Source organism: Dipodomys spectabilis, unplaced genomic scaffold (assembly GCF_019054845.1).
Source record: "Dipodomys spectabilis isolate Male_0828 unplaced genomic scaffold, ASM1905484v1 ptg000026l, whole genome shotgun sequence".
In the NCBI taxonomy this organism is placed as follows: Eukaryota; Metazoa; Chordata; class Mammalia; order Rodentia; family Heteromyidae; genus Dipodomys; species Dipodomys spectabilis.
Window position 1 is genome coordinate 7,761,156 of NW_024870703.1, and position 27,992 is coordinate 7,789,147.

At 43.4% G+C, this 27,992-nt stretch overlaps 1 protein-coding gene across 1 annotated transcript in view; it reads left to right on the forward strand.

The window, feature by feature from the left end:
- Positions 1–27,990, forward strand: part of Abcg5 (ATP binding cassette subfamily G member 5) — a 29,307-nt gene extending 1,317 nt beyond the window's left edge. Inside the window, exons 3-13 of the mRNA XM_042675508.1 lie at positions 6,588–6,724; positions 6,803–6,901; positions 11,154–11,286; positions 14,269–14,408; positions 15,137–15,266; positions 15,726–15,939; positions 16,039–16,244; positions 17,223–17,361; positions 23,212–23,397; positions 26,431–26,543; positions 27,600–27,990. Coding sequence (XP_042531442.1) covers positions 6,588–6,724; positions 6,803–6,901; positions 11,154–11,286; positions 14,269–14,408; positions 15,137–15,266; positions 15,726–15,939; positions 16,039–16,244; positions 17,223–17,361; positions 23,212–23,397; positions 26,431–26,543; positions 27,600–27,793 — 1,691 coding nt within the window. The 3' untranslated portion in view covers positions 27,794–27,990. The remainder of the gene's footprint in view (positions 1–6,587; positions 6,725–6,802; positions 6,902–11,153; positions 11,287–14,268; positions 14,409–15,136; positions 15,267–15,725; positions 15,940–16,038; positions 16,245–17,222; positions 17,362–23,211; positions 23,398–26,430; positions 26,544–27,599) is intronic.
- The last annotated feature ends 2 nt before the right edge of the window (positions 27,991–27,992 follow it).

Below are 27,992 nucleotides of genomic sequence, written 5' to 3' on the forward strand. Positions count from 1 at the left end.
TTCCCCGCCCCCCCATCATCTCAACTAACAGAAAAATGAGTGTGCTGGTTCACTTTATCATCTCATCTCAAAAGAAGGATCATAATGTGGGCTGGCCCCATTTACATGTTTAAATGTAAGACCTACTTTTAAAAAAGCACAAAAAGAGGCTGGGGTGTGATTTAATTACTAATCAGGCCTTATCAAGTCTTCATATATTTGCTTCAGATCTTTTTATTTTCAAGCATTCCAGATTACAATTAGGTCATGATGTGCCTATTCCTCCTGCCATCTGCTCCTCTTTTCCAGGAGTCACCATATTTGAGTCTGAATTATATGTGTCTTTGCACCAGGCAATCATGGTGCCCCTGTGGTATTGTTACTTTTGGTGAAGCCGTTTCTTATGGGAGGACAATTTTCCTATGAGGGCCACAGCTGTGACTCCGCGGAGCTGCACCAACAATGCCAAGTGCTGGGGGATGGGCACACTGGTCCTGAAGAGGGGGTCCACCCTGGTGTCTTAAGATGAAGGATTCTGACAAACTGGCTTCACAGAAGCCTCGGTTGAGCAACTGCTTGTAAATAGTTGACAGCAGCTACCACTGTCCCCTTGCATTCATCTCTTAAGATCAGGATTATATGTCTGGAATGGAAATTAGGAATGCTACTGGTTAAAATATGAGCACCCTCTCTCCCGCTTCCCCACAGATTCTGTGCTGAAGGTTTGGTTCCCAGTATGGACATAGTAGATGTTGGAATCTTTGCAAGTAGGTTCTTGTGGAAGATGGTTAGACCATTGGAGGCACTGTTCTGGGAAGGGACTGATCTAGTTCTTGCAAGACTCCAGTTAGTTCCTACTAGGGCGAGTTGTTATAAAAAGAGCAAACCAGGTCCCTGAATCTCTTTGGGGTTCTTCTTACCTTACCATGCAATTTGTCCCTCTGACATGTCGTCTTGCTGTGATGCCATTTGTCATGGTTCGATGTGGCCAGAAAGCTGTCCCCAGTGCAATTGAGGCCACTCAATTTTGAACTTCCAAAAACGGTGTGCTAAACAGATCTCTTGTATGTCAAAGTGCCCTGGCTCAAGTATTTTGTTATAAGCAACAGAAAATGGACTATATCTCTTTGTTTCCAGAGAACAGAATCCATGACCACTCACCTACCACAGCAGGTACACAGCTAGTTGGCAACCGTAGTGTGTTAAGATGATGTGACAATGAATGCACTGCCTGCCTTAGTCCTTTTGGGCTTCTATAACAGAAGACAATACACTGGGTAGCTTCCGGACAAATGGATTTATTTCTAACAGTCCTCAAGGATGGGAAGTCTAGGATCAAGGAGCTGGAAAGTTTGTGTGTGATGAGAGCTGGTTTCCTCAGAAAAAGCCTGAGTTCTCTAAGTGAAAGAGGAAACCACTGAAAAAAATTACTGTTTTGATAGAGGTGATAAACAAGAGTCAGGTAATGCGACATTGCCTTTTGTATAGTGTCATCTGTTCCCTAATTCTCTCCATTCCCTCCTTCCCGCCCTCCCATCTCCACTGCTGCATTCTTTCACCCTTTTTCAAAACTTGAGTTCTGGGCCATCCCCCCACCCTCCCGAAGAGTATATATGAAAATACACCGTACATAAGGTAAAGAATACAGAATCATCAGAAAAAGAAAAAAAAAAGAGAAAAAATTAAGTCTTTTGTTAAGAGTTCATTTCAGTACATATTATTTTATATAAATATGAAGCGGTGCGTGGGCATTGCCCCTTTGTGATTCTCTCCTAAGGCTACCCTCTTTTGGTCTCACTGTATGTGACTAGAATCCTGTGTAATTTGTCATATCTCAGGGCATTTTAGATCTAATTTCTACATATCAGAGAGACATGCGCCCTTTGTCTCTCTGATCTTGGCGTACCTCACTTAACATGATTTGTTCTAGTTCTATCCATTTTTCCTGTGAATGATATTATTTTATTCCTTCTAAAGGCTGTTTAAAAGTCCATTGTGCATAGATACCACATGTTTTGGATCCACTTGCCTATTGTGGGGCATCTGACTGTTTCCTTATCTTGGCTATTGTGAATAGTGTGGCAATGAACATGGATGTGCAGGTGTCCTTATCATATCTTGGTTCATGATGCTCAGGGTAGATGCCTAGGAGTGGTATGGCTGAGTCATAAGGAAGTTCTATGTTTAGGTTTTTGAGGAACCTCCAGACTGCTTTCCAGAGTGGTTGTACTAGTTTACATTCCCTCCAGCCATGCAGTAGAGTTCCTTTTTCCCCACGTCCCCACCAGTATTTGGTGTTCAAATTCAAAATGTTGCCCAGTCTAACTAGGGTGAGATGGAATCTCAGAGTTGGGAAACCTCTTTTATAAAGGTACTAATCCTAACTGTGAGAGCTGGGTTCTACATGTTACACCTTTAATTCCACCTACTCCCTAGTCCCATCACCTGGGAAGTAAAGAATTCAACATATGAATTTTAAGGGGACATAAACATTATTATCCTATCACTAAATAAGATATACACTTTTCTGAAGTTTCCTGTCAGTCCTTTTGTTTCCATTTTGTTTATTTGAGTGTTACTGTGTGTGTGTGTGTGTGTGTTTTGTGTGTGTGTGTGTGTGTGTGTGTGTGTGTGTGTTGGTACTGGGGCTTGAACTCAGAGTCTGGTTGCTGTCCCTTAGCTTTTTTCCTCAAGGCTAGCACTCTATCACTTGAACCACACCTCCATTTCTGGCTTTTTGGTGGGTAATTGAAGAGTCTCATGGATTTTTCTTCCTGGGATGGCTTTGAACTATAATCCTCAGATTTCAGCCTCTTGAGTAGCTAGGATTACAGGTATGAGCCACTGATGACCAGCTCTTATTTTCATTTTAAGAAACAATTTCTAAGTATATACATGTACCATAACATTCAAGGTTGTTTTAATTTTCCTTTTTTTGGGGGGGGGGGCGGTTGTGGGGCCTGAACTCTGGGCCTGGGCGCTGTCCCTCAGCTCTTCAGCTCAAGGCTAGCGCTCTACCACTTGAGCCCCAGTGTCACTTCCGGCTTTTTTCTTTTTTCTTATGTGGTGTTGAGGAATTGAACCCAGGGCCTCAGGCATGCAAGGCAAGCGCTCTACCACTGAGCCACCTTCCCAGCCCTAATTTTCCTTTTGATAACAGAATATGCTCTTTAAAAATATGCTCTTTTGATAACAGAATATGCTCTTTAAAAATTAAAAAGTTGAGTTACCCCTATAGTGCTTTTTATTTGTGCTCCTTATGTGGAATTAGGAAGGGTAGATATAGCGCCCTCTTCAGAAGTTCACCCCACAGCTACATCATGCTTTCTCATAGAGGGTAAACAGTGAGTAAGGCTCTTGGTCTGGGGGTATGGGCTAGTTTGTTATGCTATACCTAATCATGGCTTTCTGATAGCATCTATCCTTTTACTGAACAAAAATCCACAGTACCTCTGAGGCAAAGTTTTTGTGTATTTCTCCTCTTGTCGTGTCCTTAAAATCTAGAATAGGGTCATGCAGAAGATGGTAAATGAATATTTATGGAACAAGCTAGTATATAAATTGTCTATGAACTAATCATAGTGTTTTACAAAATGACATGATTCCATTACTGTCTCATGCTAAGCAGCACTATCACATTTTATTAAGAAGGAAACGGCAGCATGTAGTTCAAAGTCTCAGTAGACAGTGGCCTAAAGGAAGTTTGCCTAGGGCCAACCACCATACCTGGAGAATGCCAATTTATATGACTCCCTACCTGCAACTGATTAGAGTCCAGACTGTGGACTGAACGCTTCCTGACAGATTATTTTAACTGTAAATTATTTCTGTTCTATGAGAGGAATTAATCCCAAAAGACATAGCTCTATTTACCCTCAAGGTACTAGCCATTTTGGTGTTTGTGATGTTACTATTCTTCTCTCCAATGACTATATGTATCAGTTTTTTACATCCTTTCTTGAATGAGCTTTGTCATCCTGCTTCTTCCCTCATTGATGAGTTAATAAATTTGATCCAGGGCTGGGAAGATGGCTCAATGGTAGAGCGCTTGCCTTGCATGCCTGAGGCCCTGGGTTTGATTCCTCAGCACCACATAAGCAAAAAGAAAAAAGCCGGAAGTGGCGCTGTGGCTCAAGTGGTAGAGCGCTAGCCTTGAGCTGAAGAGCTGAGGGATAGCGCCCAGGCCCAGAGTTCAGGCCCCACGACAGGACCCAAATAAATAAATAAATAAATATTTGATCCATGTTTAAAAGACTAAGTTAGACATCTTCTACTCAAAATTTGAAAATGTCCGTAAACTTACTGGCTTATAACAACAAAAGTATCATTTACTATATCTCAGGGCTCTGGGTCAAAGTATTAAAAGTGACTTGGCTGGGTAGCTGTCATTTCTTATGAAGATATAGTCAGATGGATATTAGAAGGGTCATAGTCATCTGTAGGCTGAAGTGGGGCTGAGTACAGCTTCCCAGTGGCTTTCTCCTGCCAGGGTTGGCTAGCTGCTATTTAACATTGCTTGGTGAGGATGTATGTTATGAGAAGATCCAGGAGAGAACTCTGAGCATCTGCCACAGGATGCTGAGAAGCGGCAGTTACACTGGGATGTAAGAGGGAATGATGGCATTAAAATGACGTGGTGTGTGTGTGTGTGTGTGTGTGTGTGTGTGTGTGTGTGTGTGTGTGTGTGTGTTGGAATGAGAGAGAGAGAGAGAGAGAGAGAGAGAAAGAGAGAGATTTAAAAGGCAGAAATCAGTATAAAATGATACTAAAGGGCCAGACAACACACAGATATCTGTCCACTGAATTTGATAACAAGGTAGTAGCAGTGATATCCTGGGGGAGAGGTATCTTAATACAGTGGAGAGGCTGTAGATATTTACTGAGACCTTCTGGCAGAGATTAGATCCCGGAAATGTAGGGCCTGGGAGTGTCTGGTTAAATGAACCATGCTTGAGACCAAAGATCATGGGTGGCAGCTGAAAGTCATGAGTCTCGTCTTTATAACTCACTCTCCTTTCTGTTCCATTGTTACTTCTAACCGAACATGCTGGCTAGTTCTGAGCTTCATCAGGTGTTAGGAAAGGTAGTGATGGCTGAAGGGGTTCATTCATCTTTTGACGGCTTCAGAGCAGTAAGCAGCTTCTTTATTAATAGTCATAGAAGATCCTGTCGCAGGCCACCCCGTCTCACTAGAATTTACTTACTCTCCTCTCAATTCAGAACCTCTTGCCTGTGGTCTCTGTTATTACATCTAACTGCTTGGCATTCCTGGGCAGGAAAGGCCTGGTAAGGCCTGTCTTGTCTCCAGGAATTCTTGGACTATATGCTAAATTAGAAGCCAGCTGGCTTCTAATCCCAGAGGCTTCACCTAATCTCTAGCCCTAGGAAAAGCAAAAACAAATAAAATTAAACAGATGAAACATCTTCTTCTAGTCACCTCAAGTACCAGGCAGTTGGTTCAGTGCAGCTCTTGGTGTTGGCTAAGTCCAGCTTAATTTTCCCAAAGGACTCCCTAAGTCTGTGCTCCTCAACTGCTATCATAGGAGTCATCCAGGGATCTTATTAAAAAGCAGACTTGGGGGGGCTGGGAAAGTGGCTCAGTGGTAGAGCACTTGCCTTGCATGCCTGAGGCCCTGGGTTCAATTCCTCAGCACCATATAAGCAAAAAGAAAAAAGCCGGAAGTGGCGCTGTGGCTCAAGTGGTACAGCGCTAGCCTTGAGCTGAAGAGCTGAGGGACAGCGCCCAGGCCCAGAGTTCAAGCCCCACAACCGGACCCCCCACCCCAAAAAAAAAAGCAGACTTGGGACCAGTAGGTGTGGACTGAAGCCTGAGATACCACATGTCTAACAAGCTCAAAAGGGGGTGCTTGAGGCTGCTAGCTCTCAAACCACACTTTGTCAGCAAGACCTTAGGTACTGTCATCTATATTCAGGTACAATGGGACAGTCCCCGGGGACCACGAAAAAGGAAAGAAGATGTTCTAGGAGCCCATGTTTTTCAAGTCCCCACCTTTTGTTTTCTTCTGAGCTTGTGTTCTCCTTTTCAACCCCAAACAAATTTACCAGGGCCAATGAGTGGCTCAAGACGGTAATGCTACCTACTCAGGAGGCTGAGATCTGGGGATTAAGTTTGAAAGTAGCTCGGGTAGAAAAATCAGTAAGACCCTGATCTATGACTAACCTGCAAAAAAGTGGAAAGTCGAGCTGTGGCTCAAGTGGTAAAGTGCTAGCCTTGAGGAAAAAAAGCCGAAGAACAGCACCCAGGACCTGAGTTCAAGCCTGAGTACACACACACACACACACACACACACACACACACACACAAACACAGAGTAAATAAAGCACCTTCATCTCTGGAGTCCAGTCACACCACGTGTCAAAACTGACCTTCTCAAAGAAGACATCAGGGCTCTGTCCTAGTTACCAAATTTGGCTGAGTGTGTGCACGCACGTACAGATTCATTTGTGGCCTGTGAGTTTGACTCACTGAAAACACATCAGGGTCCCATAGCGGGGTCTCTGCCTCCACAGAGGGCTTTGGAGAGGCTGGTCCGTTGTCATCCTTGGGGGCGCGGGGATCCTCAGGGCCTTCCCTTGTTGCCCCCCAGGCTCGGGGAAGACCACGTTGCTGGACGCCATCTCCGGGAGGCTGCGGCGCACGGGGACGCTGGTGGGAGAGGTGTGCGTGAACGGCCGCTCGCTGCGCAGGGACCAGTTCCAGGACTGCTTCTCCTACGTCCTGCAGGTGGGCGCCCACCCGACCCCGGGCCTGCCACTGCCCTGGGGCCTGGATGGGCGACGCTGATGTCCCCCTCTTCTGCAGAGTGACACGTTTCTGAGCAACCTCACCGTGCGTGAGACGCTGCGCTACACTGCGATGCTGGCCATCCGCCACGGCTCTGCAGACTTCTTCCAGAAGAAGGTGAGCGCAGTGAGTTGGAGTTAGGCCTCGTCTAGTGTCCAACCAGAGATGTAGCCTAAGCTGGGTTTGTTGTTTTTTTTTTGGAGAGAAAAAAGCGTGAAATATTCAGAATTTTGATAAATATTAATGATAGGTTGAAATGACAATGTTTTGACTGGACTACTAAAATTAATTTTTTCCATGAACAACTCCCTGCCAGCCCTTTAACTGGGGCTCGAACTCAGGGTCTCATGCTCCTCCTTGGCTTTTTCATTCGAGGCTGGGGCTTCTACTTCTTGAGCCCACCTCCAATCTGGCTTTTTGCAAGTTAATTGGAGACAAGTCGCACAGCCTTTTCTCCCTGGGCTGGTCCATCCTCAGCTCTCAACCTCTTGAATAGCTATGATTACAGGGAATGAGCCAGCAACACACCCTACCCACCTGTTTCTTTTAACTTTGGAAGTTTAGCTACTAAAATATTCCCATGGTTTGCATTACCGTTCTCTTCGAGGTCTGTATCTGAACAGATGTTATTTTTCCCCACTAATTTTTCCCAGTTTGCTTCTTGAATGGGCCTCAGCAAAACTGAACTAAGAAGAAAGTACTGAATCAACTCTTTTAGGTTCCAATGTGTTTCTTTTATTTATTTATTTTTGTTGGTCATGGGGCTTGAACTCTGGGCCTGGGCGCTGTCCCTCAGCTCTTCAGCTCAAGGCAAGCACTCTACCACTTGAGCCACAGCGCCACTTCCAGTATTCTGATGGCTAATTAGAGATAAGAGTTTCACAGCTTTCCCTGCCTGGGCTGGCTTTGAACCATGATCCTCAGATCTCAGCCTCCTGAGTTAGCTAGGATTACAGGCATGATCCACTGGTGCCCAGCTTTCCAATGTGTTTCTTACATGCATCTATTTTGGAACTAGCTGCAGGTCCCGCTGGGACCTTACCTGGAAACATGGCTTATTTGTGTTTGGACTGTGAAGGTATGGGAGCACCCAATTAACAGTGACAAACAGTGACAGGTAGACGAGCCACCTGCAAAGAGCCATAGCTCCCTGGGAAGCAGGCTTGTGTCTTCTGATGCCCTAGGTGAGTAAGCCCTTCAGTCTGAGAATCCTGGACAATTTTTGGAGGTAGCTTTCACTCTAGCGAGGGCTCTGGTCTGTGCAAAGGGCCTTAAGCCTCACAGAGTGATGCCTGGCTCTAGCTCTATCCTTAGAGGTTATCTTTGAGTGCTCAGAGGTTTCATAAGAGTCCTTCTCTCTCACCAGGTTATGCTCGGCCCTGGCATCTGGCTGGGAATTGGCAGACCTCATTGTCACTTCTGCTGAATCTGTAAGGGAGGCACTATCTTTATCTTGCAGATCAAGAAGCTAACACCTGGTGGAAGCTAGTGGCTCACATCTGTAATCCTAGCTACTCAGAAGGCTGAGATCTGAGGATTGAAGTTTGAAGCCAGCCTAGGCAGGAAAGTCCACGACACTCTTATCCCCAATTAGCCAGCAAAAAGCTGGAAGCAGAGGCTGTGGCTCAAGTAGTACAGCACCAGCCTTGAACAAAAATGCGAAGGAATAGCACCCAGGCCCTGAGTTCAAAACCCAGGCAGCTGGGGATGTCAGAGCTGGGTCAGGGACTCAAGGCCCTTTAACTCTACCATGTTCCCTTAGTCTCCCAGTGGTCTAAGAGTGCCTGTGAGTTCAGGCCACTGGAAGCTCCAGACATATGGCTTGATAGCCCCAACCATCAGTGGCAAATGAAAAGCTGGGGCACACACCCTTCTGAAGCTTCCTCTCTTTTTGCCTTAGTACTGATGTCTGGGGTAGGGCTAAGCCCCACTTGATTGTTTTGTTTTTGCTGTACTGGAGAATGATCCCAGGGCCTTGTACATGTTAGGCAACTGCTCTACCATTGAGCTGTATTGTCAGATACTTGAATAGGAGAAATGAGTCATGAACAGAGTCTTTGAGTTAGTGATCTATTTATATTGTGCACCATATTGATGGAATCTGAAAAAGCCATGAACGCCTTGAAATGAACTGGTGGCAAATTTGCCCATACTGAATGGCCCTAATGCCTGTTCCAGGAAAGCCCCAAATGTCCTACTGAGGTTGATAGCACAGGGTTGGCCCTGAGATTTCTGAGAAAGCCCCACTCACAGTATTCTAGGTTGTGATGAGGTAGTTTAGGGACACGGAAGTGCTAGTGATAAAGGGGACAGCCTGGTCCATCTGCTGTGTCTTCAGAAGAACCCTGGACTGAAGCACAGCTCACCTGAGCAAGGCTGTGAGTGCTGGGCTGAAGTTTGTGTTTCCTAGATCACCTGAGCCCAGATTATTCTGCTCTCAGTCCCAGCTCTGTCCATACTTAGTAACATGACCTTAGCCAAGTTATAGACCTGTCTGAGAATCTATTTTCCTCTTTCTAAAATAGAGCAGTAATGCATTTTTCCTGCAGTGGATGTCAGGAATAGATAGATTATGTGAAAGCACGAAGCTTAAAGACTGATTCCATTGAAGAAACTTCCTTCAGGAGCTGGAGACAGAGAAATGAATGTTTCCTAGATCCCCAAGGGAAAGCTCATTCCTTTTCTGATGCTGCAGAGATGAAATTTCTGGAATCTTCACTGGCTGATGAGCATACCAACTCAGCCATGTCAAACAAAACTCTTCTAGTCTAATGGCAAGAGGAGAACCTTTCTTTCCCCAGATCACATTAGTGTTGTTATACATGTTTGCTTTCTCATTATTCCTTTGTGCTATTTGAGATATATCCCTTCTTTGGGCCTGTGCTTCATCTCTGCTGGGGGTCCTGGCTCCTCTGGAACTTTCCTCCAGTCTAGTGAGATGTAGTTGTTTTTGTTTGTTTTAGTGCAATATGTTTCTGTTTTCATTATGAAAGGAGCCCAATTTCACTAGGGGCTGATAGGCACAGACACATGATCATTTTAGAATTCGCAGCTCTCTTCTGAGAATGCTGTTTCCTCTAGTGCAGGTGGGGAATCTGTAAAGGAGGGAGAAGAAGTAGAAGTCTTCCAAACTAGAGACATAGTGGAAGAAGGCCAAGGGAGGAGGAGGAGAAGGCTGGCTTTCTTGATTAGAAAACCAGTAAAGAATATTCTCAGTGTTATTGGTATTGTTATGGAACAATTGAACAGACTGTTGGGAGACCAAGCAAAACACTTGGAGAAGTAGGAAAATTCAAATGTATTATACCAGCGGGCCCAGAGGAGTTTCTACTCTAAACTCTGACCTCTCAGCAACCACAAAATCTATAGAGCTATATAGGAGGGTTGGACTACTAGGGCTGTGCTGGTTGAATATAGGTGTGTTTAAAGTAGGTGGGAGGGTTGATTAGTAGGAACAGCAGTTAGGGTGGATTGGGAAGCTCAAGGCAGGAGGCCTGTTTATAGGAGCAGAACCCACTGATGATCCAAGGAGGAAGAAGGTGATTCATCTCCAGGGGCAAGTTCAGTCATTTGTCCTGTAGGGGCATTCCAGGCAGAATAGCCACATCCTGCAATGTACAGTGCACAGGGTCCTGCCTCATTTCAGGTTTCTGTGCCTTTTATCAGCCAAGCTGACAGAGGGCAGAGGATGAGGAGAGAGGACAGAGGCTTCCTGGATCTACAGATAGAGTAGGTTAAGGAGCATTGGCAAGGGAATTTGAAGAAGTGTGGCTGTGGATTATAAATTGGATTCCCTTTAAAGTCCTTAAGGAGATTCAAGTAAAGATTGGAGTGATTTTTTAATTACTTTTGGAAGCTGGATTATATTCCTTTGATGCAAAACCACAGGGGACTCTCAGACTTATTCAGGTTACAGAAGGAAAACTGGATTCAGTTCAAATCAAATTGGAGGTTTTAAACACAGAAAACATTTACAACAAACAAGTTTGAAATGCAATCACTTACAAAATAGGCTATGTTATAACTAAACCTTTGGGAAATTTTCTGTGTGGACTAAATTGGCTTCAACATTGGAAAATAGGATGTTTCCTAGTGAATTTTCCTGACACAAGAATAAACTTTTTGTTGCTGTTGTTGCTCTAGGGATTTTAGAAAAAAAGTTATTTAAATTAGATACATGCATTTAAATTATGATTTAAGCCAAATTGGATTGTACTGTAACAGCTGGATCTCCCCAGGGTGTGGAGAGTCTGAAAGTGGCCCCTGCACTTTAGGGAGGGATTGCTTCTGTGGGGTCTCCCTTCAGTCCTTGAAGTGAAATAACATCCACAGCAACAGGCAGCCCTATTGGGTTTTGTGTCTCCTACAGGTAGAGGCAGTCATGACAGAGCTGAGTCTGAGCCACGTGGCAGATCGTCTGATTGGCAACTATAATTTTGGGGGAATTTCCAGTGGTGAGCGACGCCGGGTCTCCATCGCTGCCCAGCTTCTCCAGGACCCCAGTAAGTGGGATGCAGACCTCTACCAGCTGCGGCCTGGGCATCCACCGTATGTCTGCAGGTGCTTGAGGCCTTTCTTCATAGTTCCCATTTGGAAAGGGGCAGGTGTAGAGCTGAAACCACTGAGGTTTTCTAAACTGAGGATCCAGGTTCTATTTGGAAGTCCTGTGTTCATGTCCTGATGTCCTTCCAAGTACAGACAAGCTCCCAACTTAAGGATGCTTCAACTTTAAGGTGGAGTGAAAGTGACACACATCATACTTCAACTTTTAAATTTTGATCTGTTCCTGGATACTGTGATATGTCATTTATCATATTCTCTCATGATGCTGGCAATGACAGTGAGCCACAGCACCCAGCTGGCCACAGGGCCACAAGAGAAACAACTGATTCTCTACAATGGGTTGTGTTGACAGGCTATGCTGTCTGGTAAGTTAGATGTATTAAGTACATTCTTGACTAAATGCTACTTTTACTTTCCTATGGGTTTAATGAGACAGAATTCTATCATAGGTTAAGGAATATTTATACAATGCCCCTCTTGGACTTGGGAATATCACACTTGTATTTTTATGTTCCATTTGGGTCTTCCATAAAGATGGGGCCCACCTGCCCCAACTTTACTCATTCTCCTCATTCTCCTCCTCCTTATTCTTTCTCTCTCTCTCTCTTTTTTTTTTTTTTTTGCTGGTCATGGGACTCCAACTCAGGGTCTGGGTACTGTCCCTGAGCCATTGGACCACAGTGCCACTTCCAGCCTTTTCTGATTAGTTTATTGGAACTAAGAGTCTCATCGACTACCCAGGCTGGCCTCAAACTGCAATCCTCAGATCTTAGTTTCCTGAGTAGCTAGATTACAGGCGTGAGCCACCAGTGCCCAGCTCAACCTTACTTCTTACTAGACTAGTATCACCATGGCTGCTGAAAAAGTCCAGTGAATTCTTGGTGTGATTAGAAATATTCATGGGTTGGGCTGGGCATGTAGCTTAGTGGTAGGGTGCTTGCCTAGCATGTATGAAGCCTTAGGTTCAATTCCTCAGTACCACATAAACAGAAAAGCCAGAAGTAGCACTGTGGCTCAACTGGTAGAGTGCTAGCCTTGTGCACAGAGAGGCTCAGGTACAGTGGCCAGGGCCTGAGTTCAAGCCCAGGACTGGCAAACAAACAAACAAAAAACAAACAAACAAAAAAAAGAAATGTTCATAAGCTGGGGGGCAGTGACTCATGCCTGTAAACCTAGGTACTTAGAAGGCTACGATCTAAGGATCTCAATTTGAAGCCAGCCTAGGAAAGAAAGTCTGTGAGTCCCTTAGCTCCAATTACCCACACAAAACCTAGAAGGGGAGGCATAGCTCAAGCAGTAGGGTGCCAGTCTTGAGCAAAACAGCTAGGACAGCACCCAGGTCCTGAGTTTAAGCCCTAGGTCTGGTGCACTCGCGGACACACACACCCTCATGATGAAATGGAAGGAATTAAACTAGGAATTTAAATGATGCGCTAAAAATGTATATGCCTTAAGAAAGGGTTATCAAGATGAGATAACTTGTAATCTCCCCTCCCTCTTGCTTGCTTGATTTTCTAATTGAGCAAGGTCTATTACTACTGTGTACTTGAGGGAAGACAGAACGCTGTACTGGAGATTGGACCCAGGGCTTTGTGCATGCTGGGAAAACATGTGACCACTGGGCTACATCCCCAGGCCTTGGATACTTCCTTTACACTGTGATAAACCAAGACTGCCTGTCTTCTGATGATGCCTGGTCATTAGAAGGCAAGTAAGAGAAATGCTGTTAAGAGCCCCTGTCATTTTGGGGGAAATAACTTACAGTTAAGTCCTCTATAAAACCAAATCACTGCCCTCATTTCTTTGCCATACAAAGTCCCTAATTCTGGAAACGGTTGCAGACATGAAAGGTTTCTGTGTATGTGTGTGTATGTATGTGTATGTGTGTGTATGTGTGTGTGCATGTGTGTGTTCATGCATGTGCACCAGTCCTGAGGCTTGAACTCAGGGCCCCAATCTCTCACTTGATTTTTGTGTTCAAGGCTCATGTTCTACCATTTGAGCCACAGCTCTACTTTCAGTTTTTTGCTGATTAATTGAAGGTACGAGAGTCACAGACTTTCCTGCCTGGGCTGGCTTCGAACTTTGATCCTCAGATCTCAGCCTCCTGAGTAGCTAAGATTACAGGATTGAAAACAGCAGAATATGATTCTCCCCAAAATACCAATGTCTTGGGGTTCTGGGGGCCTCAGAAAATGGTTGTATTCTCCCAGGAATAGACAGGCAGAACCAGAGAATTAAGGTCCAGCTGCAAAATGAACGAGAGTCTCTTAAGTCTTGTCCATCAGGGGGACAATGAAGGGCTGATTCTGCCACAAAGCAAACCCCCTTTGTGGCGTGAACATAATGGTGCTTATGTGCTTGATTTTCATGGTTGGGTCACTCAGGCCTCCATAAAGAACTTCCAGATTATGCTTCTGAATGATCCAAACTACCTGGTGCTCTACTTTAGCCATGTGGCCTCAGACACATTCATTATGGATTTCTGCTACCCACTTTGCCCCCTTGTGAGCCTTTGCTATCTGCTTTTCAATTCCGATGGAAAGCTGGCTTGTGAATAATTCAATAAAACATCATCCCTCACCAGAAAAAAAAAAGATTATAGGCTGGAGCCACTGGCATTTGGTTCTGTCAGTCTTTTGGAAATACCTTTGTGTCAGCTTACCAGTCTTTGTTCTCTGTCACTGTATCCCAGGTGGAGCCCAGAGTCCACAATCCCAAGTAGAATGCCTGATCTGGTTGTCTTCCTATCTCCAGACATGCTTCTGAGCTGAGTTGGGTCTTTCCCCTTGGGTTCACACTACTTAGCACACACTGGATGAGGGCATGGCAGAGCAATAGAGGACAGGTCCAAATTCTGAGTTTTAAGCACAGAACCTGCTGGGCAGTGGCTGAGGTGTCTGCCTCTTCTTTGCTGGCAGAGGTCATGATGTTTGATGAGCCAACCACAGGCCTAGACTGTATGACTGCAAATCAGATTGTTGTCCTCCTGGCAGAGCTGGCTCGAAGAGACCGCATTGTGATCCTTACCATCCATCAGCCTCGTTCTGAGCTCTTCCAGGTAAGGGATTGCCTCTTGTCCTGCTCAGCTCAAGGGTGTGTTAAACTGGGAATGGTGAGGCAGCAAAGATGCATACTCACACATTTGGAAACAACAATCCTGATTTGGGAAGGACAAAGGATCAACTTGCTCCTTTCAGCACCTACATGTGCCAAATGCTTTCTGCACACAAGTACATTTTGTCCCCCAAAGCCATCGTCAGTGTGTCCACTTGATAGAAGAAAACAGCAAAACTTAGAAATGACTAAAAATAGAGCCAATATATCCTGTTATTATTAAAAGCTTATACTGGTAATCACAGTAAGCTAGTTGGCTTGAAAGGCTGTGTTTTTCCACAAGATCATACAGATTTCTTTCCAAAAACTATCTCATTTGATCCTTCCACTATCTTTTCATTAGCTAGTACTTGCTGTTTATAGATGAGGGTCTGGGATTTTAAGCACAAACAACAAACAACCAGGATACCCCATAGGTCACTCTCTGAGTGGCAAGGCTGGAACTTAAACGGATGCCCAGTAGCCCTTTTCTGCCCCAGATAGAATACATGATCCACAGAAGTGCCTTCTGGCTGGTAAGTACAGGGACACACTCAGTGTCTCCAAGAGACTCATGGAGAGTGCTGATATATAGCCAAGGTAATCAAAGGATCAATTGACTGCCCAGAAATGTATTTCCCATAAAGACCTGATGACCTGACCATCCACTAATACCTTCTATTGTCTGCTCAGTACTTTGACAAACTCGCCATCCTGACCCATGGAGAGCTGGTTTTCTATGGCACACCGGGAGAAATGCTTGATTTCTTCAATGGCTGTGGTTATCCTTGTCCTGAACATTCCAACCCTTTTGACTTCTACAGTAAGTTTTCCTTTCACATACCCCATCATGAATGAGTTTTAGTCTTTCCTACTTCAGACATCTCCCTAGATTGACACCAGCTCTTGTGTGCTTTGATTTTCAATCATGTTTTGGGTTTGTTTTTGTTTTTAAATTTGCCATTGATGGATCTATCAGAATGAGATGAAGGCTCTCTCTCAAACAGATTATTGTAGTCCTACTTTATCAGAGAAAAATTAAATAGCATCAGAATTCTCTTAGGCAGCCCATAGGGGATATTGCTGGGTAGCTTTAAGATATTCTGACTTTGTAGGTGACATTATCAACAAGGGTTATTCTGAGAGAATAAAGTATTATGGCTAGTACTCCCTAATCAATGTGTGTGTGTGTGTGTGTGTGTGTGTGTGTGTGTGTGTGTGTGTGTGTGCGCACATGCTCATTTAAAAACACATGGGTCCTTTTTGGGGGGAATATTTTTAGTGGACTTGACATCAGTGGATACCCAAAGCAAAGAACGGGAAATAGAAACCTACAAGCGAGTCCAGTTGTTTGAATCTGCCTTCAGAAAATCTTCAATCTATCAGAAAACTTTGGAGAACATTAAAAGAACAAAACACTTGAAAACCCTACCCATGATTCCTTTCAAAACTAAAGACCCTCCAGGAGCTCTCTGTAAGCTGGCTGTTCTCTTGAGGTAAGAGCCTTGAAAATGTGAGTAAGGCTTATTTTAGGTCTTTACACATTTGCCAATAATGATAGCAAAGAAATTAAAATAGCATTGTTTGGTTTTCAGGAGAGTGACAAGAAACTTAATGAGAAATAAGCAGGCAATAATTATGCGTCTCGTTCAGAATCTGATCATGGGTTTGTTCGTCATTTTCTTCCTGCTGCGGGTCCAGAACCATATTCTAAAGGGTGCTATCCAGGACCGTGTGGGTCTGCTGTACCAGTTTGTGGGTGCGACCCCATACACAGGCATGCTCAATGCTGTGAATCTGTGTAAGTGCCTATGTGGGGGAGGTATGCCTTTCTTTCTCTGAACATTTCCTGACTCCTTTAGTGATCACTTTGCAAAGGTCCACCATTCAATGTGTGTGTGTGTGTGTCTGTGTCTGTGTGTGTGTATGTGTCTGTGTGTCTGTGTGTCTGTCTGTGTCTGCAAACCTGGCCCCTTCAGATTCTCTTTGGGGAAAATAGCCTTAGTGTAAATCAGCTCACTAGATGGATCTTGCTGTGGGTCTGAAGATCCAGGGAAGCAAAGCTCTGAAGTGGGGAATTGGGGAGAATTTGGGGAGAGTTCTTCCAAAGATCATTCCTAGTATTTCATCTTGGCTATTAGAATGCACAGCTCTTGGGGGCCCAGTTAACAGACCAAGTTTACACCATTGTTTCCTTTTTGGAACCTATTTTTAAAACAGTCAGTGCCTAATTTTCCAACTCACCAGGAATTGAGAAACATCACATAGCTGTCTGGAAATGGACAGTAGATGCAGCACTAAGTTTAAGAAACAAAAGGGAAGGATGATGGGTTTGCAAAGTTGGTCCTAGATGGTTATAAGGAGCAAGGAAACTCCATGTATCACTGGGCTTTTCTGGTCCTCCGGGAGCCCAAGAAAATGTAGGTTGCTGTGGGGTCAACATCTTGAACAGAGAAAGGACATAGTGTAAGTCATTCATTTATGTCCCTTCACAAGTGCTTTTCTTGAATTGGTGACAACCTCCCACATTAGAGAAAAGTAAATAAATTATGATTTCTTTCCCAACCACATTGCAATTCAAGTAGTGTAGATTTCTGGGACGAGGAGTATTTATTGTGCTGTGGGTAGCAGCTCCTCTCCTTCCATGACTAGGATACCTGTCTAGCTCCTCCTCACCATCCAGTCCTGGGACAGACCTGAAGTTCAGCGTAGGCTAGCCCTCCCTCCCTCCCTCAGCTGTGTGGTGACTCACTGTTCTGGAACCTGCCTTCCATGCCAGTTCCTGTACTTCGAGCCATCAGCGACCAGGAGAGCCAGGATGGCCTGTACCACAAGTGGCAGATGCTGCTGGCCTATGTGCTGCACATCCTCCCCTTCAGCATCATTGCCACCGTGCTTTTCAGCAGTGTGTGCTACTGGTAAGAGAGTTCAGGGGCCTTCAGGTCACATGGGCCAGGCCTCCCACAGGGTCATGGAGGCCAGGGGGAATGAGTGCAGAGACAGAGTTCCACGGGAGGGGCTGACTCCAGGGTGCTCTGTGCTCTGGAGAATCTGTATTTTTGCCTATTAATGTCTAATTCAGTGTTGTGTCTTTTAGCACGTATCTTTTATTACAAATAAAATAACTCAGCTGAGTGCTTCATGGGACTTAAGAGTAAGCTAGTATGAGGATAGGTGCCACGTTTCCAGCAGGGGCTGCATCAGAGAAGAGGGCTGTCCAGGAGCTGAGGCCAAGGTACACTCAGTATTGTTTTCCCTAAGCTGTGGCAAGCTGGGGTAGAATATGAAGTTACTGGTACAAACCCTTAAAAGATGGTTGTACTCAGAGAAGGACATGGGCAAGGCCATTCACTGTGCCAGGAGGGTGGACTTTCAGTGAAAAGCAATGTGAGGGGCCACATGACCTTCCTCAGTGGTCCCAATGAAACCTCTCAGGAACAAGTCAGTCTCTGCCTGAGGTTTCACTGACGTACCTGGGATGTTGAAGTGGACTTTGGAGGGCCAGGGCCGGAGGGTGGGGTGCTTAAGGAATTAAAAGTAACTATGGGAAGAGTGCACTGGAAACCATGATCATCACTAATATTGTTGGGCTTTGGTTGAGAGTTTTTTATTTCCTAGATAAACCCAAGAAGGTGCAGTTAAGATATTTGAGAGATTTGTTATCCTGGGGAGATCAATCAAAAACAACAACAAGAAAACCAAAAACAAACCAAAACAAAATGAATGGTGTATGACAAAATGCATGGTGTATAACAAAATGTATGGTATATAACAAAATGCATGGTATATAACAAAATGCATGGTGTATAACAAAATGCATGGTGTATAAGTAAAAGATAGATGATGGCAGTTGGCATAAATTCCAAATTAAGAGTTTGAAGATGTTAGTGCGGCATCTTTTTTTTTTGGTCAGTCATGGGGCTTGAACTCAGCACCTGGGTGCTGTCCCTGAGCTCTTTTTGCTCAAGGCTAGTGCTCTACCAGTTTGAGCCACAGTGCCACTTCCTGGTGCAGTCTTGTGTTTTACTGGAAGAATGACAGGGGCAAGGCCATTCGTCATGATGGGAGGATGGGCTTTCAGCAGAGAGCAGTGGCAGGGACCACATGGCCTTCCTAGTGGACGAGTGAAGCTCCTCATTCACAGACTCCCAGGAACAAGTTGAAACTCTGTGCACTGAGGATAAACCACATACCTATCTGTCAGGCCGAATGAACTCAAGCAAAAGCCTGTCACAATGCTCTAGGAACAAACTCTGAAAATTTAACAATTTTCCAGTAAAACCGAAGGCTTTGTGTAGATCTTGCTTCTCAACACAGCCATGGAGCACAGCGTCAGCATTCCAGTAGGACTTGTTTCATATGTAGTATCTTAGGCCCAGCCCCACTGGAGTGGATTTCGCATTGAACAAGATTGCTCAAAGGTGATTCACAAGAACTATAAAATTTATGAAGCAGATATTGAAGAAGTATGGAATTTGAACTACTATGAAAAAGAATTTGTTTTCTAGGACTTGAGAAAAACAGAGCACCACTGAGTGTTAAGGATTAAAGTCATGACTACTTTCAATAAAAAAGTCAGCTATAACAATGCAGAAGCAGTCCTGGTGGCAGCATTTGTTAGCCATGTAGGAAATACTTTTAAGTGGTCAATACGTGTTGAATACCTATTAGGTGTCAGATAGAGTGCCAGGGCCTACAGGAGACTTACAGAAGGGTGAACTGAGGTGCTGCCCTGGGCTTGCAGCTCTGTAATCTAAACACTGTAGAAAACTAAGAGTGCCAAGGGGCTGGTGGCTCACATCTGTAATCAGAACTACTCAAGCAGGCTGAGATCTGATGACCCCAGTTTGAATCCAGCCCAAGCAAATCCAAGAAAAATGCAGGCATTGTAGAGAACCAGCCTTGAGCCAAAAAAACTAAGCAAGAACATGAAGCTATGAGTTCACACCCAGTAGTAGCACAACAAACAAATAAATAAAAAAACAAATAAATAAAGCTTAGAGTGATTTGGTAACTCTTAGCAGCACAACTTGACCTGAATGCAATCACAGAACCTGACTGGAACCAACGTGGGTTCCTCATATTTCTTCTACATGAAGAATATTAATCTAGCATAGATATTTATACTCCAGCAGAAGTGTTAATCTGCTTGATTAACAGTGGGACCATAGAGCCTATTGCAACAAGTATATCTACCTTTCCCAACTGGTCAGCTTCCACATTCAAGACCCCATCCAATTCTAAAAGCATTTCATTCAATGGATTTTGGACATCCATCTCCAGATGACTTTAACTCAAAGCAGTGTAAGAATTGTCTTGCAAAGAAACACATCTGCTGTGCTGAGGAAGATAATAGCTAACTCACAATGAGCACTTTCTTGCAAGCTTTAAATATATAAATTCATGAAATCCTTGTCACCATTCTATGAAGGTGGTACTAGAATTATCTTTGTTTGTAGATGAGGGAATGAAGGCTCAGGTGGAGTGTTTTCCTTGAATTCATTATGTTAGCTAATTAAGGATGGAGAGAGTCTAGGGGAGAGGTGGTTTTTGGAGAAAGTGTGAGGGATAAAAATATGTTTTTCAATGGAAAGGGAGTAAGGAGGAATCAGCAGAAGAAAGAGCAAGGACATAGGCTTGGAAACAAGCATACAGATCTTTGGAGAAGTCCAATTGTGCTGTGGCTAATGCCAGATTAGAAGTTGTAGCAGAAACTGGGGGAAAGCATTTTGCTGGAGCATACTTATCATGAGACACAGGAGAGGAGTTTGAACTAGGAAGCGGTTCTTTGTGTCACAGTCTAAAGGGTGAGTTTGGTATCTCTTTGGCAGCAGATGGGACTTAGAGAGAGATGTTGGGTGGCTCTTTGCAGCCATCTGTGTGAATGGCAGAGGGCCCCAAATAAAGAGAACAGAGGCATGAATAGAAAGGGGAATTGCTGGGCTAGGGTAGAGGGGTTGCTAGCTCAGTAGTAGAGAGTTTGGCCTAGCATGCACAAAATTCTCCTTTGGCACCACAAAAGTGGGTGGACAGAGGAACTTGCTTTGGGAACATAGAATCAAATGGATTCAGAAACCCCACAGATTTGCTGGAGTAAGTCACAGCTAATCCTTGAGTCTTCAGCCTGAGGGGCTGGGAAGATGGAAAAAGGAAAGAAATGGTTTGGTTTTGAACACATTGCATCTAGGATGTTGTAAGAATATTCAACTTCATGTAGCGATTTGAGGTGTGGGTGATTAAGTTAGAATATTAAGACAATGTAAGGGATTGAAAGAAACTCAATGGTAGCGTGTTTATATGCATGCCCAAGGTTCTGAACTAAATCTTCAGCACCACAAACAAAACAAAAAATTAGATTGTGAGTAGCTGAAGATCTGTCTTAAGTGACAGACCAAAGTTCCAGAGTGGATTAAGGTAGGGACAGGGAAATCTGAGTGGCATAGGATCCTGGGTATGGTAGAGGTCACACTGGGCAATGGTGGGTGGGAAGACAGGGAGAAAAGGGGGAGGGGAGACAAAAACATAAAAATAGCAAAAAATTACTAACATGGAAGGGGAGTTCATTTCTTGCTGGGCACTGACCAAAGTCTGAAATTAGGAGGGAGCAATTTAAAGTTGAGGTTTATATCAGCCATGATGCACTATACCACCAGAACTCAAGATGCAAAGACGAATCTTAACAGGTTCTGGGCCCAGCTAAGACAAAGTGGCAGACTGGATCTAATTAGTATGGCAAATGCTCTGTTCAACACATGCCTGGTCACACCAGTGAGAGGGAAGAGGGGTGCGACTGCCAAGGCAAAGAATGGCAGAAAATGAGGTAGAGACATTTGGGAAAATGGAAGACAGGAGGCCATGATTAGAGAGGGTATTTTCGTAATCTGAACTTTGGGAAGTTGAGTAGTTTTGAGTCTAAGACATGCTAAATGACCTAAATTAGGCAGGCAGGGCCACCCCATGAAGATGAGCTGATTAGGAGACATTTATGTTGATGGTTTATCAAGAAGGGTAAAGAAAGCCTGGCTCTGATGACTCATGCCTAGAACCCTAACTAGTCAGGAGGCTGAGATCTGATGATGGAGGTCAAAGCCAACCTGGGCAAGAAAATCCATGAGACTCTTATCTCCAGTTAACTAGCAAAAAGCCAGAAGTGGATATGTGGCTCAAGTAGAACCCTAGCCTTGAGCACAAAAGCTAAGGCCCAGCACCCAATGCCTGAGTTCAAGCCAGCACCAAAAAAATCTTTTAGTGCACTATAAAGTCATCAAAGAGAATATTTTAAGTCACAAGACTACAGTGGTGAAGAGAATTCATAGTGAAACAAATGTCATCATGATTAAAGAGAAGAAAGGACAGCTTTGAGGAGTGTTTGCTCTCCTTACTCTGGAATAACTATAACGTCTAATGGTCATTGAATGCATGCTGTCACCAGTGAAATATAACTTGGTGAAAGGAATATAGAAGGAAGGTGCTCAGACAAACGAAGGTTCGATTGAGGAAGGGTGGTTAGTATAAATGACAAGGATGGACTGGAGTTGGGAGTAAAAGCAGAGGAAGGGTGAAAGAGGTGAGGGATTTTCATGCTGGCATTAATCCTACAGAATATGATGCGGTTCAGGAAGGAGGGACTGAGCAGCACATTGGGTCAAGTTTGAGTAGGAGTGGTGTGAGGTAAAACACAGTTATTTATGTTAGGAAAATGGAGGAGAAAGGAAGGAAATAGGCCAGACTCCATCTTCCACTTGCAGGAGTGCTTACTGAGGTAGACAGCAAGGGGCACAGCCTTCCCTTGGGCTTGGAGACTGTGTAAAGGAGCTGGGACAGGAGCTGGGTTTTAGTGAGGTCTGAGCAAGGGAGGTGGGGGGGGGCTTTTTGGCTGGACCTATGATGGAATAAATATTCCAGGCTTAGATAGATTGCTCTGCTCAAGTCAGGCAGTCTGCGCTTATCTTTGGTGGCTTGCCTGATGTCTGTATGCACCTGCAAAAGCAGGTTGGGAGCCAATCCTTCATATACCATCTTTGGACTCATAGGAAGAATGGGCAAGATGGGGAGAGGCAAGTCCTTCGTAGAGGGTCTTTGGATACATAAAAAGAATGGGCTGAGAAGGGAGCAGCATGTTATGAGAACAAAGCAGATTCCCATCAATTTAAAAAGTGACCTTCAGAGCTCAACAGGTCTACTTATCACATCTGACTGTAACTGTGGTCCAAGTAGTGTCATATTTTGCTATGAGAACAGAGGAGCTGTCCCAGGCCACTCACATTGAGGGGAGCCAAGAGAAACAATTCTAGCAATATTGTAAGCTCTGTTGCAGAAAAGCTTTACAAAGGGAGTTTGGCTTTTCCTGCTACTCTTCCCACCCACTAACCACCACAGGTTTATTCATAGAAGGCAAGTATAGAATTCTTTTGGGGGGGGTCAGTTGTGGAGCTTGAACTCTGTCCCTGAGCTCTTCAGCTTAAGACAAGCGCTCTACCACTTGAGCCACAGCACCACTTCTGGTTTTTTGGTAGTTAATTGGAGGTAAGAGTCTCATGGACTTTCCTGTCCGGGCTGGCTTTGAACAATGATCCTCAGATCTCAGCATCCTGAGTAGCTAGGATTGCAGGTGTGAGCCACTGGCACCCGGCTTGGCATTTTTCTTTTTAAAAATATTTTAAAAAATGATCGTTAAGTAGTTGTACAAAGCAGCTGCCATTTGGCAAAGCAGTTTATGAATCTAATACATCTTGAGAGAAGAAACTAAAGGTACTCTGTTTTTCTAGGACGCTGGGCTTATCGCCTGAGTTCTCCAGATTTGTGTATTTCTCTGCTGCTCTGTTGGCCCCACACTTAATTGGTGAATTGCTAACTCTTGTGATACTTGGCATGATCCAAAACCCAAATATTGCCAACAGTGTGGTGGCTTTGTTGACCATTACTGGGGTGCTTGTTGGATCTGGATTTGTCAGGTAAGGATTTAGGCTGGTATGATTTTTGTTAATGATCATCTGATATTATTCCCATAAAGGAATTCTAGAGGAGAACCATGTGATGCTGGCTAATTATCATCTTATAGTCTGGAGTATTTACACTATTTGCTAATCATTATTGCTTTAGACTTTGAACAGTTCTGCTCATCTAATAAAAAGTTTTTTAATTGAGCATCAGGAAATGACAAGGTAAGCATATTATTGACATGATGCACATCTAAGGTCTTTAACTCTCAAGTAAGAAATCCAGCTCATTACCTTGCCCATGTAATTGTAACCCCTCTGTACGGTATTTTCACAATAAAAAAATAAAAGTAAAAATAAATAAAAAAAGAAATCCAGCTCACACTTGACGTGCTCAAGGCTCACTATGGTGATGAACATGATACATGTCACTTCCTGGAGAGAGGGCTGAGGGGGAGTGAGAAACTTCCTCCATGGCTTAACTGTCACATGATCATGAGCTAGGCCCTTTTTATCTAAATTAAGTTTCCTTGCTTACAAAATGGAGGTTATCTCAGCTGGCCCTAATTGGAGAGATCACAAGGAGTAAATGAGATTATCGATTTGAAAACAAAAGATGAACAATACAAGGTGCAATGTTATAAAGAAGAGTGAGGTAAGTATAGATCAATCAAGAAGGATATTTTTTTCCATTACACTCTATTTGTCTCAGCAGCATAAGTAGATTATTAGCATCTCAGAAGAATGCACAGATCAAATCAACCCAAGTGTATGTTATGGTCTGATTTTCCTCTTTGACTTTCACTTGATTTCTGCTCTCTGCCATTTACTTGCATAAATATTGCCCTTTGGTCCTGTGGCTATCGGACAGCCTCTGAAAGCCCACACTTTTTTTCTTCTCTCTCTCTCTCTCTCTCTGCCACTCTATGGTGCAGCCTTTAATAGACTGTTAACAATCTACTAAAAGCAGCTATGTCTCATTAATTATGTCTTTCTCTTTGGGGAATTAAAACTAGTCAGAAAATAGCCTACAGGTCAAGAAAGTATCAGGACATAAAAGCCGTGTATCAAATTTGAACAGTAATTAGCTCAGGGTGGCCTGAACTGATAGGTTTGCAAAAGTCACTTGTTGGAGTGAATAAATGAATGGCTCTCCTTGGACTGTTTACACACTAAAATCAGACACTAAATTGTGTTAGTTTCCTTTCTGATACCAAGTTACAAAATGCACATGAACTATTTGTTTAGCTTGGTGGTGTAGGGAGAGAAGAGAGCACATAGTTCCTACTTCAAAGAGGTGGCATGCTGGCCAGCAAGGCAGCCCTCTCGTGGCCATCATCCTATTCCAGGATTTGCCATCTCATCCTTGAACTTTTATTTTATTTATTTATTTTTTTTTGTTGGTCGTGGGGCTTGAACTCTGGGCCTGGGCGTTGTCCCTAAGCTCTTCAGCTCAAGGCGAGCGCTCTACCACTTGAGCCACAGCACCACTTCCGGATCTTTTATTATAACCTGCTCTCTCGCTCGCTCCCTCTCTCTGTCTCTCTGTCTCTGTCTCTCTGTCTCTCTCTCGTACTGGGGTTTGAACTCAGGGGCTTACACTTGCTAGCCAAGTGCTCTAGTACTTGAACCACTCTTCAGCCCTTCTTTGTGTTGGTTATTTCCAAGGTTAAGGCCTTACTTTATGTCATGGGCTGCCCTGGGCTGTGATCCCTCTCCCGTGCTTCCCCATGCCAGTGGGGATAAGCACATGTCATTGCATGGAACCATCATGCTACCCCTAAAGCTGGGATAATAAATGCATGGCACTGTGCCTAGCCATTGGTTGAGATGGAGTCTTGTGCACATTTTTGCTGGGCCTGGCCTTGAAGCACCATTCTCTGATTTCTGCCTCCCAAGTAGCTAACAGGCTTGAATCACTGAACTTGCTATCTTTATCTGCTTTTAATCCCTCCTTCTTATTTGCTGCTACTGTATTAATTTTCTTAGAGCAATGATCTCAACATGACCTTTCTCATGATTATTCAATGCCAACTCATTTTACAGACCTAAAACTTGTTTCGGACGGTAATTCCAAACTCATCTCCCTCTGCTCCCCTTCAAATTCCGGTTTCTAGCCTTTCAGGTCTATCTAGCTCAAAATGCAGGACTGGCAGGTCTGTGCTTATCTCTGCCTTCCTGGACCTTCTCTTCATGAAGTTCTTCCTATATAAGTACCTGTCATAATAGCCTTTCAATGTGGTTCACTGATTTTGTACCTTAGAAAATTCCAAGTAACTAGGGCTGGGCATGTAGTTCAAGTGGTAGAGTACACTTGCCTAGCACACATGAGGCCCCAAGTTCTAACTGCATCATTAACAGAAAAAAAAACAACCATAAAACAAAAAATGTTGAAGTTTGGAGGGGAGGATGTTATTTGGGAATAAGCCAAGAACAAAATCATGAAAATATAAAAATGTAATGGTCATGTTAAAATGTTTGTTAGCACAAATAGTTCACTATTGTGCATTTTTAGTCTTGACATATATATTCTTGTGAGTTCTTTAGGGATAGTTGGAAACTTTTTGTTGTTGTTGTTGTTGTTGTTGTTGGTCCTGGGTCTTGAACTCAGGGTTGGGCTCTGCGCCTGAGCTTCTCTGTGCTCAAGGCTAGCGCTCTACCATGTGAGCCACAGCACCACTTCTAGCTTTTTCTGAGTAATTTATTGGAGATAAGAGTCTCACAGACTTTCCTGCCCAGGTTGGCTTTGAACTGCAGTCCTCAGATCTCAGCCTCCTGATTAGCTAGGATTACAGGTGTAAACCACTGCTGCCTGACAGTTGAAAACATTTCTAAATTATCTAGAACAAGAGCTTTGCAAATAGAAAGTATTAAATACATGCACTTTTGACCAGCCAATACTATATAATGGACCACAAAGGCCACAGTGTCAGCATGTAACCTCTCCCAAGGTGGGGGAAGGGCGGGAAGAGAGAGAAAACAAAATAAGAAATGAGGTTGGGATATTTACTAGAACCTACTGAATCTCATGTTTTTTTTCTTTTTAAGAAACATACAAGCAATGCCCATGCCTTTTAAAGTCTTTGGTTATTTTACATACCAAAAATATTGCTGTGAGATTTTGGTAGTCAATGAATTCTATGGATTGAATTTCACTTGTGGTAAGTATTCAATTTTGGAATATTATTTTAAATGTTACTCTGAGTAAGCAATTTCCTGAGGGAAGTATACTCAGAAAATGTATATTTTTGTAAATATACACTAACAATATATTATTTTGTAATAAATATAGTTTTGAAATATAGCCTAATGTATACTCTGAATTTTGTTTTATTTTTTGTGTGGGTCCTAGGGTTTGAGCTTAGGGCATAGGAGCTGTCCTTGAACTGTTTTTTGTTTTTGTTTTTGTTTTTTTTGGCACTAGCACTCTACTACTTCAGCCAGAGTTCTACTTCCAGCTTTTTGTGAGTTTATTGGATATAAAGTTTCACAGATTTTTCTGCCCAGGCTGGCTTTGAGACATGATCCTCAGATCTCAGCCTCATGAATAGCTAGGATTACAAGCATAAGTCACTGGCACCAGCTTTTCTGATTTTCTTTTTTTAAAGAAGATAAGCAGTGGTCAAGTTGGTCTCCTATGAAAGATCAATAGCTTATGGTCCCTTTGATGGTATTAGGAAAGTGACTGGCCTTATGTATACTATAGTAAACACCAGAGTATTCCAGATAGACTCAGTTCTGCTATCTACTGAACACACCAAGGCAGGCTAAAGTGGTTTCTTCTTCCCGAAATATACATAGAAAACAGCTGAATGCAGCCAATTTGGTGCCAAAAATTATTACAAAAGAGAGCATTGGGAACTTGAAAAGATCCTCATGGCCACTCCAAATCCCAGCACTACTTCAAAGACAAGTAAAGAACATGGTAAATTTTACTGGCTGTTTAAAATATGTTTTGATAATAACATCAGTTACTTTAGAATTGGTGGTAAATGATCATTTTTCACCAGGAATATGGTAATGACTCCATGTCCAAAATAGAAACAAATCCTTTTCTATATTTAAGTCAATCCAGGGTCCAGAATGCTCACTCTTATAAATTCTAAATTGTCTAAAATGTCCTACTTAGGCAGGTTAAACATTTTATGAGCACTAGGGAAACACCTGTTGATTAACTAATGTACCATAACTGACACTGTCAATCTTTTCTTTGGCAGGCAGCTCAAATAATTCCGTGATAATTAATCCAATGTGTGCCCTCACTCAAGGAATTCAATACATTGAGGAGTCTTTCCCAGGTGCAACATCCAGATTCACAATGAACTTTCTGATTTTATATTCATTTATCCCACTTCTTGTCATCCTAGGGATAGTTGTTTTCAAAATAAGAGATTACCTCATTAGCAGATAATAAAGAATATCACTGAGAAAATGGAACTTAACCTTAAATATGCATGACTGCTTTGAACACCATGGATTTCTTCCTGATGGAACTTGTTAAGATTTTAACCTGTAGGATTCCATTTGTGACTGTTGGATCTATACAGACTTCAAGTGCAACGGAAGTGCTTCACAGTTCCTTGGTATTCCAGCTTGTGGGACACTGGGTA